The sequence below is a fragment of the Humulus lupulus genome, chromosome 3, assembly GCF_963169125.1.
Source record: "Humulus lupulus chromosome 3, drHumLupu1.1, whole genome shotgun sequence".
In the NCBI taxonomy this organism is placed as follows: domain Eukaryota; kingdom Viridiplantae; phylum Streptophyta; class Magnoliopsida; order Rosales; family Cannabaceae; genus Humulus; species Humulus lupulus.
Genome location: NC_084795.1, coordinates 279,980,948 through 280,000,674, shown reverse-complemented (window position 1 = coordinate 280,000,674; position 19,727 = coordinate 279,980,948). Strand labels below are relative to the sequence as shown.

General features: G+C 34.7%; 2 protein-coding genes across 12 annotated transcripts; both read left to right on the top strand.

Moving 5' to 3' along the window:
• Nucleotides 1-209: 209 nt before the first annotated feature.
• On the top strand, nt 210-15,323 carry LOC133824601 (putative disease resistance protein At3g14460). 8 transcript variants are annotated; one of them, XM_062257531.1, is made up of 10 exons: nt 482-619; nt 4,227-4,301; nt 4,894-5,086; nt 5,872-6,419; nt 6,573-6,706; nt 7,381-7,447; nt 7,637-7,761; nt 7,860-7,991; nt 8,232-8,320; nt 11,321-15,323. In XM_062257531.1, exon 10 carries the CDS (start codon nt 11,372-11,374, stop codon nt 14,996-14,998), a length of 3,627 nt encoding a protein of 1,208 aa, XP_062113515.1. In that variant the 5' UTR covers nt 482-619; nt 4,227-4,301; nt 4,894-5,086; nt 5,872-6,419; nt 6,573-6,706; nt 7,381-7,447; nt 7,637-7,761; nt 7,860-7,991; nt 8,232-8,320; nt 11,321-11,371; the 3' UTR covers nt 14,999-15,323. The 8 variants fall into 8 exon arrangements, with proteins under 8 accessions (XP_062113514.1, XP_062113513.1, XP_062113512.1 ...); XM_062257532.1 differs by lacking the exons at nt 482-619; nt 4,227-4,301 and adding an exon at nt 4,312-4,480; XM_062257530.1 differs by lacking the exons at nt 4,894-5,086; nt 5,872-6,419; nt 11,321-15,323 and adding an exon at nt 8,705-9,716 and having other exon boundaries at nt 210-4,085; nt 4,218-4,301.
• A 138-nt stretch (nt 15,324-15,461) lies between these two features.
• On the top strand, nt 15,462-19,167 carry LOC133824602 (pentatricopeptide repeat-containing protein At2g27800, mitochondrial-like). Of its 4 annotated transcripts, XM_062257535.1 has the most exons (4): nt 15,462-15,788; nt 16,609-17,717; nt 17,844-18,182; nt 18,846-19,167. In XM_062257535.1, the coding sequence occupies exons 2-3, from the start codon at nt 16,864-16,866 to the stop codon at nt 18,175-18,177; spliced, it is 1,188 nt and encodes a 395-aa protein (XP_062113519.1). In that variant the 5' UTR covers nt 15,462-15,788; nt 16,609-16,863; the 3' UTR covers nt 18,178-18,182; nt 18,846-19,167. The 4 variants fall into 4 exon arrangements, with proteins under 4 accessions (XP_062113519.1, XP_062113520.1, XP_062113518.1 ...); XM_062257536.1 differs by having other exon boundaries at nt 17,038-18,182; XM_062257534.1 differs by having other exon boundaries at nt 16,609-18,182; nt 18,906-19,167.
• The last annotated feature ends 560 nt before the right edge of the window (nt 19,168-19,727 follow it).

Here is a 19,727-nt window from a genome sequence, read left to right as displayed (position 1 = left end):
AAATTTACAGGTAAATGGATTACACTTAGATTACAAAATATATGTATAATTGCTAGTGAATAAAAATAAATGAATAAGAAAACCAAAATTAAGACCAAAAGTAAATTGAAACTTTTACTTAAATTAAGGTTGTAAAGAAAGTAATAAGAACAAAGCTATTTGTGTAATTTCATTATTTTGAAATATGAGATTCGGCCATTTTCTTAATTTTTGTTAAAATAGAGTTATTTATTTAATTAACCAATAAATTTGGGGCTTGTGATCGGGTACTGCAACAACTGAAACATGGCTGCTGAACTTGTGATCGGGTCTCTTCTCTCTGCTTCTTTTGATTTTTTGCTGGAAAAGATTGCTTCTCCTTATGTTGAGGAGTTGTTGTTCAAGGGAAATCAAAGTAGTGTTTCTGAGAGGCTTTTCAAGTTGAAGTCAACGTTCAACTGTCTCGCTGCTGTTCGTTTCGAGGTGGAGAACAAGAGAATCAAAAACCCTGCTGTGGAGAAGTGGCTGGACGATCTTCTCGACGCTGTGGATGATGCAGAGGACTTCTTTGGCGATGTTGAATATGATGCTCTCAAACCGAAGAAAGCTGCTGAGTCAAGGAAAGCAAGAAGAAAGGCAAGTAAGTTACTCTCTTGTTTCTTCTCTAAACCTTCGAATTCAATTGATCGTAAAAGAAACACCGATATGGAAGATATTCTTCAGAGATTGGAGTTATTAGCAAATCAAATTGGAATCTTGAATCTAGAAAACAATGTTATTGAGGTGAAACCATCAGAAATGTTGTTTGTTAAGACTTCACTGTTGGATGAACCTGAAGTTTATGGTAGAGATAATGACAAGGATGCTTTAATGAAGTCTTTGATATCAGATGATGTAGGCGGTGATCAAAAGATATATGATGTCATTCCCATAGTGGGAATGGGTGGGATTGGAAAAACTACCCTTGCTCAAACCCTTTTCAATGATGAAGAAATGATGAAGATGTTTGAACTGAAGGTCTGGGTGTACGTTTCTGATAAATTTGACGCCATGGCTGTGACAGAAACCATTCTTCAACAAGTGGCTTCGGGTGATGATGTTCGCAATGGCATGGATTTGAATTCGCTTCAAGTTAACTTGGCGAAGAAGTTAATGGGAAAAAAGTTTTTGATTGTTCTAGACGATGCTTGGGCGGATGATTATGTTCAGTGGAAGGAAGTGATGAAGCCTTTCAAGGATGGAGCCAAAGGCAGCAAAATAGTAGTAACAACAAGAAACAAGACAGTTGCGGATAGCATTGGAACTGTTGATCCACACTATCTTAAAGAATTATCAAAAGATGAGTGTTGGGAACTGTTTGCGAAACACGCCTCTCGTGGAAATCTTGATATGTTTATTGAGAATCCAAAACTAGAAAGTATAGGCAGAGAAGTTGTTAAGAAATGTAATGGCTTGCCTTTAGCTGCTAAAGTTCTAGGAGGCCTCTTGAGATCGACGTTGGATGCTGAGAAGTGGGAACAAATAGCAAAGAGTAATATTTGGGAGATGACTGATAAAAGGAGCAAGGTTCTTCCTGCGGCCTTAGAAGTGAGCTACCGCTATCTTCCCCCACACTTGAAAAAGTGTTTTGCTTATTGCTCAATATTCCCAAAAGGCTATGAATTTCAAAGACAGGAACTAATCTTAATATGGATGGCAGAAAATCTCGTGATGCATTCGGAGGGGAGTAAGAGAATGGAAGAAATTGTTGATGAGTATTTTGATGAATTAATATCTATGTCGTTTTTTCAACCGAGGACCAATTACAATAATGAGCCGTATTTTGTTATGCATGACCTTATAGTTGATTTGGCTAGAGCTGTTTCTGGAAAATATTGTTATTTGTTGGAGCATATTGAAGATATTGATAAGTTTGAGAAGAAGACTCGTCACCTTGGATGTGCCACGGAAGTCCTTTGTTATGGTGATAAGATATCTACTTATGATTTTAAAGCTACTCGTTTGCGAACCCTTTTGTCAATAAGTTCTGGTTTTGGTGATTCATTGGTTCCTAAGGAAGTAGTGCACGATTTGTTGCCGAAGTTGAAATGTTTGAAAGTTTTATCTTTTCGTGGTCGTGGTATCACTGATTTGGCTGATTCAATCGGTGATCTAAAATATCTTCGCTATTTAGACCTTTCTGGCACCGACATTGTGATGTTGCCCGAATCTGTAACTGTATTGTACAATTTACAGACATTGAAATTAGAAAATTGTCGTCTACTTAAAACTCTCCCCAAAGATATGCATCAACTCATTAATTTGAGACATCTTATTTTCAGCAACGCTGGGCTAGTAGAGATGCCAAGTCAAATAAGTAAATTGACGAAACTCCAAATGTTGACAACATTCGTTGTGGGAAAGGATAGTGGTGCTAAAATAGAAGAGTTGGCAAAACTTTCAAGTCTACGCGGAGAACTTTCCATTCAGAAGTTAGAAAATGTGGCCAATATTACCAAAGCATCGGATCAAGTCAATGTACTGGATAAGAAGCTACTTGAGATATTGAGTTTGGAATGGACTGCTTATGTTGATGTTGATGTTGATCCAAAACATGGAGAGAGTGTGCTTGAAATGCTTTCACCTAACACAACGTTGAAGCAGATCGAGATTCTTGGTTATCCAGGCACAAAATTTCCAAATTGGATTGGGGATGATTCATTCAACAACATTGTTGACATAAAGCTTAGTGGGAGTCGGCATTGCTCCAATTTACCACCACTTGGGCAACTGCCTTCACTAAAAATTCTTCACATTTCAAGTTTTGATTCAGTAACGACTGTGGGTGCTGAGTTTTACGGGAATAGTTCCGCGAAGAAGAAGCCATTTTCATCATTGGAAATCTTAATTTTCGAGAACATGTCAGCATGGAAGCAATGGCACTCAATGCAAACTGAAGATGATGCAGCAACATACAGAAAGCTCAAAACACTTGAGATTAAACGTTGTTATGAGCTCATTGGGGATTTGCCTCGCTTCCTTCCTTCTTTAACAAGGATTATAATTAATGCAGATAAGCAGTGTTCTTTAAATATTCCAAGATTACCTTGTGTGACAGAAATGAGAATTAGAAAATTGGAAAATGTGGAATCATTGTACGAGGCAATAAAGGCAATGAATCCTTCTTCTTCGACTGGAAGTTTGCTTACCACTCCCACTCCTCTTCAGTCACTTACTTTGAGTTACTGTGGGTCATCCTTTAGATCCTTCCATATGGATTTATTTCCCACTCTCCGAACTCTTGATATATACGACTGCGATTACTTTGAAGCCCTCTCAATGTCCGATGGTCAATGTCGGGAACTAACTTTTCTGTCTATCTATCGTTGTCTTAGCTTTGTGTCTTTCCCAAATGGTGGACTTATTGCTCCCAAACTGAGAGAATTTCGGATTTCTCGTTGTCGTAGCTTTGTGTCTTTCCCAAATGGTGGACTTATTGCTCCCAAACTGAGAGAATTTCGGATTTCTCTTTGCCCTAAATTGAAGTGGTTGCCAGAGAAGATGACTTCCCTCTCATCTTTGAAATCTTTGACAATCGAAAGTTGTTCATTGATAAAGACTATTCCTGAAGGGGGTCTGCCCATTAGTTTGTCTACACTTGGGATAAACTATCATCAACTTTTGAGGATGAAATGGAATCGGCAAACATTACCCCATCTCAGGGTTGTTACAGTTGAAGGAGATGAGGAAGATTTGGAATCATTTCCGGAGGAAAGACTACTGCCTGCCACTATCACCTCTCTTTCTATCCATAGATTTTCAAAACTTAGAGGCCTGGACAAAAATGGGCTGAGTCAACTCACCTCCTTGCAACAACTTCACATCAGGTGGTGCCCTGAGTTGCAGACATTATCAGAAGAAGGGTTTCCAACCTCCCTTAGGTATTTATGTATAATAAATTGTCCTCTGCTGAAGAAAATTTACGACCCAAAGGAGAGTGAGAATAAGGAGTACTCGAGCAAGATTAGTCACATCCCACATGTTTTATTTCGTTGAGCTTGCATTTACCATACGTCACATCCCAATCTTTCGCACAACTACTCTAAATGTTAAATCAAATAATTGAGGTATGTATTTGCTCTTTTTAGGCAATCACAATTAATTGATTGATCCCTTTGTATTTTTCTTCTATTAATCGTTGATCTAGAGAGATAATAGTTATCGGTATTGTTTTACATATCCTCAGAACTATTTGTTAGTTATTGCAGAATTATTATGAGAGCTACAACTGTTGAAATCCATATCAGTTCAGAATGGACCAAAATATCAAATTGGGAACTCAGGTTAGCAAAATTCAATACGAAAGTTGAGATTTTATTTTGCTGGTTCAGAACACATTTCATGTGGAAATGCTACTCTTGCTGCTATAAAAGACATCAAGCAAGTAAACCATTTTCTTAATTTCTTAATTTTTTGAGCTTGCATTTACCATCCAAACAGCTACTCCGATTGATTAATTGAGGTATTTGATCTTCAAGTATGTATAATTTGTAAATTTAATTCTCTGTATTTTGTTTTGATCTAGCTTCACCACACTTTAATTAACCAATGTATATTCTTTAATTAATTGAGATTTTCTTTACATCTTAAGATATTTTTGTTGCTTTTCTTCTACATATATCAAAATACTTTAGACTTTAGAGTGGCTATATTTTAAAAATTAGGTGTGATTTTTTCATTAAAGCTTCAGCACATGTAGACAATTTTACTTTTTTAAGGAAAAGGGTTTTGGTATATGTATAGCTTGTCTTTTAATTTGAGCAATATTATCTCAATCAGATAATTATCACCTCTTAACAGAATTATAATGTTTTTTTACTGTCTATGGTTTGTTATGGTTGATATTCTTATTCATTGCTCACTTTGTTTTGACAGATTTTATTATGTATACTGAGAATCTGAGGCTGGAATGATTTGTGCCTAGACTGTTTATGAATCCTATTCTTCTCAAACAACTAGCAAGACCATTAGATTTGAGTTATAAATGGCTCTGGGAAGCTAACACTTTGAAGGAAGCTCTTGAGTCCAACAATACAATTTCAGATAATGATGTAGCACAGACCCTCAGGTGTGTTTACAATTTAAAGTTTGTGTTCACACTTTTAAATCACTTTGCTTGAATTTTATGTATTTCTATGTATTTTTCTTTCACTGGTTATCTGGAGAGAGTTTTTTTTTAACATTGGGGGGGAGAGGGGATTCAAACTCGAGACCTCCTCTTTGTGAGGAGAAGTGTGGAGCTGCAAGGGTATGCCTAGACCACATTTGGAGAGAGATAGTTGTTCGTATTGCCCACATCTTCTAAAATATATATTTGTTATTCAATTCCAATGATATAAAGTAGAACAATTATTAAATTCATAAAGTGTTGGCCATTCAAATCATGGATGTATGTATACGCACAGAGATGTATATCTAAGTATGTTTGTGAAATTATAAGCCTTCATTATTTGTATCAATGAGAGTATTTTTTGTAAATTCTTATGTATTTACACAAAGATAATTTCCACAACATGAAAGAGGTGATTTTAAGCATTCTATAATGTAAGAGTTTGTACTTTACAAATTCACCTAAAATAACTGAAATAAGTACTCTTGGTTAATGGATTTAGTGTTAAGCTTTAAAAAATTAATAGAGATAATTTATCAGCTATGAGTCATTGATGTTTTGTAGAAGGGGATTTGGGAAGTGAGATTTCTGTGAGTTTTTTTTTTTTGGTTTATAAAACTCGACTTAGAATTGTAGAGAGGAAGTTTGAAATGTTGAGTTTTACTTTCATAGATTAGATTAGTGGATTAAGTGACAGTGAAATTCGATATGATTTGATTTATCTCTAGGTGTGTGTGTTGCAGACCATCACGCATTTATTTATGGAATGTGCATTAATTCAGCAGCTGTGGATGAATATACGGAATTCGAAATTCAATGGTGTTTGCCTTGGTCTTGTGCTCAGATGATTGAGAGAAAATTGTTAGGGGGAAGGCGGAAGCCAAAGCTGTGGTTAGCGGCCATTTTAGGTTGCAACTTGGATTGATAAAACTCAAGACTTTGAGGGATTGACTTTCTTTCCTAGGCCTTTGTAGAGATTGGGGAAGGTTTTTGTACTAATTATGTTTTAGTTTGTAGTTATCTCTTATTAGTTTTGTCTTATGATTGTGCTGCTAGAGATGTGTTCTTTATTTTCATGTAATTCTCAAGTTTTCTGTTTGTTACCAAGGTTTTCCTCCGCCACAAGTGAGGGCTTTCAATAAATTTGGGAGGAGGTCACTCATGGACATGTGACCTTTGTCTTTTTATTTTAAAAAAAAAAAAAGATTGAGCTAGAAGGAACACGTCCTACCTCAAATAGAAGGAAGAAAGTCAGAATTTATGCGATTGTGAAAAAAAGGTTCAATTTTAGGTAATTTTACTGATCTAAAAGACCAAAGACTTCATACATTTTCCCCTTTCTGATTTGTTACAAGATTGGAACATATGGCAGTAGTTCTGTCATTTTCCATCCATTCTGTAAACCAAATTATGATGTTTTTTTTATTCTTATCCTGTGTAGCAGAGTTATCCAGCTTGCTATGTATCAGGGTCATCAGACATCAAGATCTGTCAATTGTTGCTGTTTTGGATTATAAAATGTGTTATGCATAGCTGTTATGGCTTGGAAGTAGGACCTGATTATTTGGTCTCAACCAAGTAAACTACTTCTCTTGTTCATCTTTTACAATATATGCTCTTAATAAGTTGTTCTTTTGTTATGCTTGTGAGTATTTAGATAATTTCTAATTGTAGTAATGATGTGTCAATTAGTTGATGTTAATTGTCTTTTTAAATCTGTAATTAGTGATATTAGCGATTGAACCTATAAATAGCTAAAGTGGATAGTAGTGGGGGTTATCTGGTTTTTGTGTTTTGTGAGAAAGTAAAAACTTGGTATTTGTAACACTTTTGCTTGATATCAATAAAATACTTTACAAGGAATTCTTTCAAGTACTGTAATTTCTTCCAGGGTCCATCATCTTTACTGATATTTTGGTTTCTGTTTTAGCTTGTTAAATTCTTTATTGTTAAATTCTTTATTCCTCTAATAACAAGGAAGTTTGAGATTGAATAATATTATTATATGTGTTGGCTAAGGAAGGTTGGAGTTCATCACTACATTAATTGCTTATTAGAAAGCTACAGTTCCTTTTTGTCGAACAGGCCAGTGACTTGGTTTTGTAGGAGTTTAGAGAGGAAAACTCTTAATAATTTTGATTAATTATCAAAAAAAAAAAATATACAGCTAGCTACAGGATTTATATATAGAAAACATGGAAACATATTGCTAATGTCATTTTATTAATTCATATATTTATTATTTTTTGTAGCGTGTGACTACATACAATATCATAAAGCTTTAAGATTGGAGTTCTCATAGTTATAGAAGCAATCAGAGTAAGAGAATGGTCCTGATAATATTTGTATCAGTTGATTACGTAAAACTTTATATGTGATGGTTGAAGCAGGAGACAATGCAGCATACAAAGACTATGCAAATGATTAGTCTGTTCTTTCTCTGTCATTACTGATTATTGAATTCTGGTATAGCCATATTTGAACTTGAAACTACTTTATACTTATTAGGTATTACAGATTACTGAATCTGTGGGGTAATCCTGGCAAACTAAGTAAATGACAACTTCAAGATTCAAGAAAGGGTAACTGTTTTAACGGTTTCAGAGGGCATCCTCTAATTATCAATTATTAAGGTAATCTTTCTTATCTTTGTTTGACACCTTTCGCCAAATTATGAGTTTCGCTTTCAATTAATGCATATATCTATATGAAACAAGCAATGTTCTCTCAGGGCTCTGTGGAAAGATGAATGAAAACGAAGATTTTAGCTATATGCTGACAACTCTAGCTTGAAAGAAACAGTCTTATCTTTCATGGCATCGAATCAGAGTTGATGCAGCTGTGGGAAAAAGTTCAATTTTAGGTAATTTTACTGATGTACAAGATTGATGACTTCCTGTATTTTTCCTTTTCTGGTTTATTACAAGAAAAGAAGATTTTTGTTTTGTGTGATAAATGTTATGTTTCTTATCATATAAATACATACATATATATATATATATATATATGTATATATATTGATCTAATTGAACCTTTGGGAGATGAGCTACTACTTGTGGCCAATTTACTCTAGTTTTGAATAGACAATTTCCCATTACTGCAGGAACCTTTGCAATCTTCAGCTTCTGGAAACTCAATCTATGCAAAGTGTTACAAAATTCTCAAATCCATACCACAAAACTTCAAGCTGAGGTAAGCATCTAAATTGCCAGTGATTGAATGTTAATGCCAATGTTTCTGATAAAGTTTTAATGGTTATGATCTATATTGTCTTACTTAATGGAGATTGAGTTTGAGGGTTCTTAATATCCAAAATGGCAAACTATAAATTATCAGGGTCATTATTACACAGAGAAAAGCATATAATATAACAAATATCATTGATCCTCATGTACTTAATAGTAGTCGTGTGTAAATAGTGATTTATTATGATAATTGATAATTTGAAATGATTTTTGTTTGCTGTGTTGTTATGCTCTTTTTTTTTTATTGAGGTTTATATAATGGTGATTTGGGTGTGTTTGACTATCCCTCAATAACTAGTGGTGACTGTGTATTATCTCTTCACCAATGCAGACATTTAAGATTACTTTTAAGATTACTGGATCTTGACTCATAGTCTTATGGAAGCAGTTATGTTAGTTGGAAGGTTTTGACAGTTGACTCATAAAGACTGCAGTTTGATTTTATTAATTCTGATTTTATTGGTCTTAGGCTAATGTGTAAAGATATAAAATGCTAATGTTTGACTGATGTGTTTTGCCTTAAGAGTGAGTGAAAAGTCTATAGTGGGCTGAGAGAAATCTTCAAGTGTAAAAGCATTGTTGAGTATTTAAGTGATATTAACGATTTAACATTGAAGGTGCATCCAATTCTTGCCTAATCTAATTTGTACAAATAAAGATATCATTTTGTGAATTAAATTAGATTTGGAACAGGTTAATAGGATTAGATTGAATTGGTTAAATTATTTTAAACATTTCTAAAAAGTGTATAGTAAGCACATTATAAGGTGGTGGGGTGGCCAAGTGAGTAAATGGTGGGTCTGCCTTCATAAAATTCCAAAGGTATAGTTGGTGGGAGCTTCCATGATAGCTACTGATTAAACAATTATTTAGATAATGATTTCAATGGTGAAGCACTAATATTTTGTCTTTTGGGAGAAAAATGAAGACAACAAAATCACAAACAAGATTTCTAGAGGGAGAGAAGAGAATGACTCGTCTTTGGCAAAGTACCGCGCTGTCAACTTTCTGGGTTATTTGGTTGGAAAGAAATAGCAAGATCTTTGATGAGTCCTCTTGCTCTGTTGATTCCCTTTGGGATAAAATTAGATTCTGGGTGGCTACCTGGGTATATAGGTCGAAAGGTTTTGAGAATGTTTTCTTCTTGGATCTTTGTAGGGAATGGATGTATTTGTGGTCCTAATCTTTCTTGTTCAGGCTTATTCTAAGGCTTTGTATATGTCTTATTTTTGTTTCCACAGTATTCTTCCGCCAAAAGTGAGGGTTATTATTGATTTTGAGAGGAGGTCTTTCTGACCTCTGACTCTTCTTTTCAAAAAAAAAATACAAGATTTCTTTCTATGAGAAAAATATGTTTAATATTTATGAATGCTTATATATCTCCAACTTATGATGATTGTATGCTTATTTAATTAGAGTATATACAATTTATATTTTTTTCGATCTTTTCTATAAATAGAAAAATAAACAAAAAAATCCACTAAACTTATAAACAAACTTATCGAACTATCTTCTCATTGATGTATTGTTTCATCGGAATCCAAATATATATATATATATATATTTGCTTTATAATTAATGGTGGAGGCTAAGGTGCACCCCTTAAAAAGGGGTATACAGGTGCACCCTCCTTCTGTTTTCGGTACCAAGATGATTTTCAGTGCAATTTTTTTTATTACCGTGTATTTTGTAATTATTTAGAGAATCCTGCATTTTTTCATAAAATTCTGATTAATTTACGGTATCGAAAATAATGTTCAAATAGTTTGTTGCACTCGTGACTATTTTTTCTTATGCGCGTGAAAAATGCCATATTTGAAATTTGTTTTCGACACTGTAAATTATTCGGAATTTTCTAAAAATTTGTAAAATACTCTATATAACTACAAAATATATGATTATAAAAAAAAAATTGCGCCGAAAATCGTCCCAATACCCAAAACAGAAAGGGGTGCACCCTATATACATATATATAATTAAATAAATCATAAAATTAAAGAAAAAGTAGTAAAAACATTGGTCTTTTCTTTTCTTAACCCTGCTTTTAAAATGCATAATAAGCACTAGCAAAGTGGGGCCAAGTGAGTGGACAAAGCACTGTTAAAATAAAGACAACCAAATCAAAAACAAGATTTATTTCTATGACTTTTGTTCCTTTTCTTTTGCCTTTTTCTTCCAAGCAATTTCCTTGCACTATTTTTCAGTCATTTTCTTTCCACTTTACTTTTCATAAATTAAAAATTATTATATTGTCTGTCTTATATTTTTTTTAAAGGTGTTTTATACTATTTGTGAGAATTATGTTGAATTAATATTTTTGAATAATGCTTAGTTATCTCCAACTTATGATTTTATTTAATTAGAATATATATGCAATTCTTATTTTTTGGATCTCAAATCAAATACTAAAATCATATTGAACATAATCATCCACAAATATTGAAAGTAAATTAGATAAATCAACATATCCATTGAAGGGAAAATAATGAACAAATTATCATAAACAAGAAATTAAAATGAGTTTGAAATTCAGATTTCTTTCTTTAGAGCATGAAAAAAAATCAAAATCAAAATCAAAATTTTATTTTATTAATAAAATATATCAATTAAATAAACACTAAACAATAAAAAATTAAAGATTTGGTATGAATCAAACATAACAAAAATTTAGAATTTAAAATTAAAAGTTACTGCATTTGCTATCAAACTCGGTGCATGTTTGTGAATTGTCATTCTCAATAAATTTAAATAAAGCTTGAAAATAAAGAAAAAAATAGTAAAAATATTTACATGTTCAATTGATTGATCTGATAAATATTATTATTATTAGTAAAGCCTACTTTTGCAAATGTATGAGTGATATGCTTTTATGATCACTATTCTCATCATATTCTCTTATCCTTTCATTTCCATTATTGCTATAAGCTTTTTATGAACCTTTGAACAGTCAGTACTGCAACAACTGAGCTAGCTAGCTACTAAAGTAGTGAACTGAAACATGGCTGCTGAACTTGTGATCGGGTCTCTTCTCTCTGCTTCTTTTGATTTTTTGCTGGAAAAGATAGCTTCTCCTTATGTTGAGGAGTTCTTCTTCAAGGGAAATAAAAGTTGTGTTTCTGAGAGGCTTTTGAAGCTGAAGTCAACGTTCAACTGTCTTGCTGCTGTTCGTTTCGAGGTGGAGAACAAGAAAATCAAAAACCCTGCTGTGGAGAAGTGGCTGGACGATCTTCTCGATGCTGTGGATGATGCTGAGGACTTCTTTGGCGATATCCAATATGATGCTCTGAAGTCCAAGATAACTGAGGCAGAAACAGAAAGAAGAAAGGTAACAAAGCTCTTCAATTATACAAATCCTCGTAACTCAGTTCAACGTATAAGAAACAGCAACATGGAAGAGATTCTTCAGAGATTGGAGTCTTCGGCAAATCAAATTGGAATCTTGAATCTAGAAAAGAATGTTGTTGAGGTGAAACCATCAGTAATGCTGTTTGTTAAGACTTCACTGCCGGATGAACCTGAAGTTTATGGTAGAGAGAATGACAAGGATTCTTTAATGAAGTCTTTGACATCGGATAAATTTGACGTCATTCCCATAGTGGGAATGGGTGGGATTGGAAAAACAACCCTTGCTCAAACCCTTTTCAATGATGAAGAAGTGATGAAGATGTTTGAACTTAAGGTGTGGGTGTACGTTTCTGATAAATTTGACGCCATGGCTGTGACAAAAACCATTCTTCAACAAGTGGCTTCGGGTGATGATGTTCGCAATGGCATGGATTTGAATTCGCTTCAAGTTAACTTGGCGAAGAAGTTAATGGGAAAAAAGTTTTTGATTGTTCTAGACGATGCTTGGGCGGATGATTATGTTCAGTGGACGGAAGTGATGAAGCCTTTCAATAATGGGGTAAGAGGCAGCAAAATAATAGTGACGACAAGAAACAAATCAGTTGCAGATAGCATTGGAACTGTTGATCCACACTATCTTAAAGAATTATCAAAAGATGAGTGTTGGGAACTGTTTGCGAAACACGCCTCTTGTGGAAATCTTGATATGTTTATTGAGAATCCAAAACTAGAAAGAATTGGCAGAGAAGTTGCTAATAAATGTGATGGCTTGCCTTTAGCTGCTAAAGTTCTAGGAGGCCTCTTGAGATCGACGTTGGATGCTGAGAAGTGGGAACAAATAGCATCGAGTAATATTTGGAAGCTGACAGATAAAAGGAGCAAGTTTCTTCCTGCGGCCTTAGAAGTGAGCTACCGCTATCTTCCTGCACACTTGAAAAAGTGTTTTGCTTATTGCTCAATATTCCCAAAAGGCTATGAATTTCAAAGACAGGAACTAGTCTTAATATGGATGGCAGAAAATCTTGTGATGCATTCGGAGGGGAGTAAGAGAATGGAAGAAGTTGGTGATGAGTATTTTGATGAATTAATATCTATGTCGTTTTTTCAACCGAGGACCGATTACTATAATAAGTCGTATTTTGTTATGCATGACCTTATAGTTGATTTGGCTAGAGTTGTTTCTGGAAAATATTGTTATTTGTTGGAGCATATTGAAGATATTGATAAGTTTGAGAAGAAGACTCGTCACCTTGGATGTGCCACGGAAGTCCTTTGTTATGGTGATAAGATATCTACTTATGATTTTAAAGCTACTCGTTTGCAAACCCTTTTGTCAATAAGTTCTGGTTTTGGTGATTCATTGGTTCCTAAGGAAGTAGTGCACGATTTGCTGCCGAAGTTGAAATGTTTGAAAGTTTTATCTTTTCGTGATTGTGGTATCACTGATTTGGCTGATTCAATCGGTGATCTAAAATATCTTCGCTATTTAGACCTTTCTGGCACCAAGATTGTGATGTTGCCCGAATCTGTAACTACATTGTACAATTTACAGACATTGAAATTGGAATATTGTGATCGACTTGAAACTCTGCCTAAAGATATGCATCATCTCATTAATTTGAGACATCTTATTATAAGCAAAGCTGGGCTAGTAGAGATGCCAAGTCAAATAAGTAAATTGACGAAACTCCAAATGTTGACAACATTCGTTGTGGGAAAGGATAGTGGTGCTAAAATAGAAGAGTTGGCAAACCTTCCAAGTCTACGAGGAGAACTTTCCATTAAGAAGTTAGAAAATGTGGCCAATATTACAAAAGCATCGGATCAAGTCAATGTACTAAATAAGAAGCAACTTGCGAAATTGAGTTTGGTATGGACTACTGATATTGCTAATGTTGTTGTTGATCCAAAACATGGAGAGAGTGTGCTTGAAATGCTTTCACCTAACACAACGTTGAAGCAGATCGAGATTCTTGGTTACCCTGGCACAAAATTTCCAAATTGGATTGGTGATGATTCGTTCAGCAACATTGTTGACATAAAGCTTAGTGGGAGGCGGCATTGCTCCAATTTACCACCACTTGGGCAACTGCCTTCACTAAAAATTCTTCACATTTCAAGATTTCATTCAGTAACGACTGTGGGTGCTGAGTTTTACGGGAATAGTTCTGCGAAGAAGAAGCCATTTTCATCATTGGAAACCTTAAGCTTCAGCTTCATGTATTCATGGGAGCAATGGCACTCAATGCAAACTGAAGATGCAGCAACATATGGAAAGCTCAAAACACTTGAGATTAGACATTGTCGTAAGCTCATTGGGGATTTGCCTCGCTTCCTTCCTTCATTAACAAAGATTGAAATTGATGCAGATAAGCAGTGTGCTTTAAATATCCCAAGATTACCTTGTGTCACAGAAATGATAATTTCAAAATTGGAAAATGTGGAATCATTGTACGAGGCAATAAAGGCAATGAATCCTTCTTCTTCGACTGGAAGTTTGCTTACCACTCTCACTCCTCTTCAGTCACTTACTTTGAGTTATTGTGGGTCATCCTTTAGATCCTGCCATATGGATTTATTTCCCACAATCCGAACTCTTAAAATAAACAACTGCCATTACTTTGAAGCCCTCTCAATGTCAGATGGTCAATGTCAGGAACTAACTTCTCTGACTATCCATTGTTGTCCTAGCTTTGTGTCTTTCCCAAATGGTGGACTTATTCCTCCCAAACTGAGAGAACTTCGGATTTCTCGTTGCCCTAAATTGAAGTGGTTGCCTGAGAAGATGACTTCCCTCTCATCTTTGAAATATTTGAAAATCGAAGGTTGTTCATTGCTAAAGACTATTCCTGAAGGTGGTCTGCCCATTAGTTTGTCTTCACTTAGGATAAACTATCATCAACTTTTGAGGATAAAATGGAATTGGCAAACATTACCCAATCTCATGATTGTTACAGTTAACGGAGATGAAGAAGATTTGGAATCATTTCCGGAGGAAGGACTGCTGCCTGACACTATTACCATTCTTCTTTTCTATAACTTTCCAAAACTTAGAGGCCTGGACAAAAATGGGCTGAGTCAACTCACCTCCTTGCAACAACTTCGCATCATTTCGTGCCCTGAGTTGCAGACATTATCAGAAGAAGGGTTTCCAACATCCCTCAGCTCTTTGTTGATAAGTAATTGTCCTCAACTGAAGAAAATTTACGACCCAAAGGAGAGTGAGAATAAGGAGTACTGGAGAAAGATTAGTCATATACCCCATGTTGAAATCAGTTAAGTGAGAATAAGAGTGAGAATTGAACACTTTGAAGGAAGCTTGTTGAAATCAGTTACCAAATAAAAGGTCTTGTTACTTCTGTTTTCTTAACTTACTTTTGTTAAGTGTGCATAAAAGGGTGTCACCTCTCTTTGTTTTTTACTTACTGATCATTTTGTAATCAAAAGCAAGAAAACTTGGAGTGTGGTGTGTGAATACAAGAGAGATTAGATTGTTGTGAGTTCTGGGATTCTTTGTACAGGGAAGTGAGAATATTATAGAAGAGGGTGACACCATTGTTTTGTGCTACCATTACAGATTAGTGCAGAGAAGAACTAGCTCTATATATCTTGGTATTCACATTCTATTATTGTTCTAATATTCTCTAGTTCAATTAATATTTGTTACTTACTGTTCGAATTTCTGGTTTGAACAAGTGCTGTCAGTTTTGCTTTCTTGGTTGTATGCATTGTCTATTGCAGGTTAGATTGAAGTCTAAAAAATGTGTACTAAAGAGAGGTAGGTGTGGTGTTTGATTGAGTGACTATATAGGGACCTTGTTGACTCTGCTGCCTTGGACGTAGGACCTGATTATTTACCATTGATATAAAGAATACAAGTGAGGACATGATATAAGTTTCATGAACTTTACCACACCCTATTATATACTCCCTAGGTCTAAACTGAAGAACATTTTCGTCCGTTTTTTTTTCTTTTCTAAAAATAAATATAAAGGCCTGAGCTCTCTCCTCTGTTTTCTCTCTTTGGGCACACCGATTATTCTTCTCCTCATATGATCTACTCCGTTGTGGTAATAAGCTCTCTTTTCAATCTCATTATTCTGTATTTATGTATTATATATGTATATATTTGTGGTTTTGAGCTAAGTAAGACTCTATGGATTTTACTAGGAGTGTGGATAGTTTCTGTTATGTTTGTTTAGTAACTGTTTGATAAAATGCTTGTGTGAATATATTAATATTTTGAATAAGTTTTATGGTTTTTGTGATTTCTTACATTCTTTTTGGATTACAACTCGGCCCTTTTTTAATTGACTGAGTTTATCTCATTAATTTTGCATTCCAATTCCTTAATTTTGTTGGATTATGGATTGTGGTTTCTTTTTTGCATTAATAGTAGACAGGACTGACTGTGTTTAGTGTAATAAATCTGTATAGTATATATTTTAGTTTTCTTTCATTTCCTCTTCAAGAAGTGATATTGTTCCTGAGAAGTATAATGCTTTTAGAGACCACAAAACTAAAGTACTCCAACCTGATTCTCTTTATGCCATTTAGGAAAACAGGGTTTTCCATTTTTCTTCATTAACATTGCTTATTTGAATAAATTTTTCCTTCTTTACAGTATTTTTTTTTTAATTAGTAGATGCTTATCTAACCACATTTCGGACTTAATTAAGACTTCAAACTAAACTTGTTTTGTTCTCATAAGAAGTGAGTGAATGTCATTTTTCTCTTTCGAATTAATCACAATTATAAATTATAATAAATCAAATAATTCAAACCATCTACTATATGAGACCACATTAGCTTTTGTTGTCCTCTTTTAGATCTGGTTTGTCTCTGATTTTCTTTCTCTTCTGCTCATAAAAAATATTCATTTATATACAGCCAACTAAGGCGTAATCACTTGGTTTCCGAGGTCCAGCATAAATTGAATGTGATTGTACGGAACTCACTAAAGGAATCATCTCCTTCCATTCTTAGTTGAGCTTCATTTCATCCCTCCATTGACTCAATTCTCTTTTCCTCAATCTGAAAACAAAAAGGCTGGCAACATTTTTTATATCTTTTTCCTTTCTCACATCGTATTTAGTCGAGAATTTTGATTCATAAAATCAGTAGCTTGTGTATGTATGTCTTAGTATGATTTCTCTTCGTAGATTCAGTTGTTCGAACTCGAATCTTGTTAATAGGCTCAATTGTGTAAATCCATTTGGCCAATATCTGTATTACTTTAAAAGAGTCTTTGTATTGTCATGTAACTCGAATTTGGTTAATGGAAATGAGCTGCGATACTTTTCTTTCATGGCACTGAAGGGCCACAAGCCATGTTCCAGAATTGCTTCAAAAGGATTACAACGTGGATTTGAACAGTTTCCCTTGTGTTCTTTTTACTCAACTAAGCCTATATGTAGGTCTTATAGGAGAAGGGCTAGTAAGAGATTGAAAGCTAGTAGTAAGCCTATTCTGGATGAAGCTCAGTTTCAAAGGGCGTTGTCTCAGCTTCTTCCTAGATTTACAGTTGAAGAATTGGGCAATGTTATGGCTCAGCGAGATGATCCTCTTGTGTGCTTGGAGTTGTTCAATTGGGCCTCGCAGCAGCCGAGGTTCAAGCATGATGCTTCCATTTATCACATTGCCATAAAGAAGCTTGGTGCGGCTGAAATGTATGAGGAAATGGATGATGTTGTCAACCAAGTGCTTGCTATCTCTCATATGGGTACTGAGGCTCTTTTCAATACCATTATATATTTTTTCACAGAAGCTAGGAAGTTGACTAGAGCTATCAATATATATAAGCACATGAAGAACAGTAGGAACTTGGGTTGTAGGCCTTCAATTAGAACTTATAATACTCTTTTTGCGGCATTTTTGAGTAGGGGAAACAATTCTTACATTAACCATGTGTATATGGACACCATTAGAGGCCTGTTTGGGCAAATGGTGAGTGATGGAATCGAACCTGATATATTCTCTTTGAATTCCATGGTTAAGGGGTATGTCCTTTCTCTTCATGTTAACGATGCACTTAGAATATTTCACCAGATGGGTGTAGTCTATAAGTGCATTCCAAACTCGTTTACCTATGATTATCTGATCCACGGATTATGTGCTCAAGGCAGGACGAACAATGCTACAGAGTTATGCAATGAAATGAAGAGTAAAGGCTTTATTCCTAGTGGTAAATCTTACAACTCACTTGTGAATGCTTTGGCTCTTAGCGGAGATGTTGAAGAGGCGATTAAGTATCTGTGGGAGATGATTGAACAGCAGAGGTCGGCTGATATTATAACATATAGAACAGTACTGGATGAGGTATGCAGAAGTGGCAGGATCGAAGATGCAATGAAGCTGTTGAAGCAGTTCCAAGAGAAAGACCTCGTGGATGGACATTTGTATAGGAGGCTTCTACATGTGCTCGAAGATGACTATGGACATTCAACTGACAATAATTAATTCAGGTATGGTCATAATTATTGAGTTTAGTGTCATATTCTACAGATTTATATGGTCATCTAAGGAAGAATTTCCAATATCATAACTTTATGTCAAGACATGAGTTCAGAGTATACTGGTTTGCAGGTGGTCATTTTACTTTTAAGTTTTAATTCTCGTTTTCATTGATTACAGCATTATGGATCTGCCTAAAACACATGGCCTACAAACTAAAGTTATTGTATTTTATTTTGTTATTCTACTCTCGTTTGTTTGATATGCATTTGAACCATCATTTATCACTAGAAGCCAAATATCAGTGGTGTTTATCTAACACCATACTCCATCACTCATTTTTGGACCATGTCCGCAAAACAAGTTCAAATTGCAGAATTCCAAATTTTCTGTGTTTTTTTAAGTAATAATATCAAGGCAGCTAGAACCTAGAATGCCTCTTTCTTGTTATGTGAATTTTTTTTATACGATCTCACTAGTGTTTTGAAGATCTCTTAATCTTGGCCATGTTTACTTGTTTATTATTAATGGAATTTTTCTATGCACTATGCCATCTCTGGTTGGAAGTTTAAATTCTATCTGATTCACTTATATGAATTTATTATTTCATTTGAATAATCATTGAATTTGTACCTGAAGTTGGGATCGAAAACTCATTTGCTGTGTGCTTGCAGTTAGGTCAATGCAGTAGTTTTATTCTTTCTGTAAAGGTGAAATCCTTGTATGTATCTCAGATTCAAGGTGCTAGGCTCAACCAAACTCCATGTTAATTAAGCTGCAGTATGCCACATGGTACTGTCTTCTGTTCTGGCTCACTTTGTGGATAGCACCGGAGAGTAACTTCGAACGAGTATGGTTCTAAACTTGCTTTATCAAATGCCTCAGCGTGGGAGCTAAAACAAACAAATTATTTATGTTGAATTCTTTAAACTTTCCAAATGTGTATGTTTTGTGCCCATTGTAAATCTACAGATGAAACACCGAGCATGACACTAATTCAGAGAATCCTATCGACGACGACTAAACAATAATTTCACCACACACAGTTCAACACTTTCGAACAACGCCGAGATTACATTTCCTCAAAAAACCTAATGCATTTTTGGTGCACTATGGTGGCTAATTTAATTTCGAGAAACATGGTGTTTACTTGAAAGCAAACTAGGTCAAAGATTCATATCATTCACGGCTTAAATAAAGTGCCTCCATACATGTCTCCCTTTTTAATCAATCAAGGCCAAATGCGCAGCTTCACTTCACTCCCTTGTAACTCATCGTACCAAAGAATATTATTCTCTTCAGTCTTGATAAAATTCTCCAAAAAAAAAAAGAGCTAATTTACAATCTTATCCCTCAAAAATACATATTTGCATTGCAAAAAATAATAAACCAATTAAATAATGATTCTTTATACAATAGTTGTAGCACCCCAAACCGATTCTAAAGAGTAACTTTGTCACAAACGACCTAAAGCTACAGTGATTTTTTTTTTTTGGTCTTTCTTAAGGGATCTAACACCTCATTTGGAATCGAGGGACTACATAAGATCCCGATAA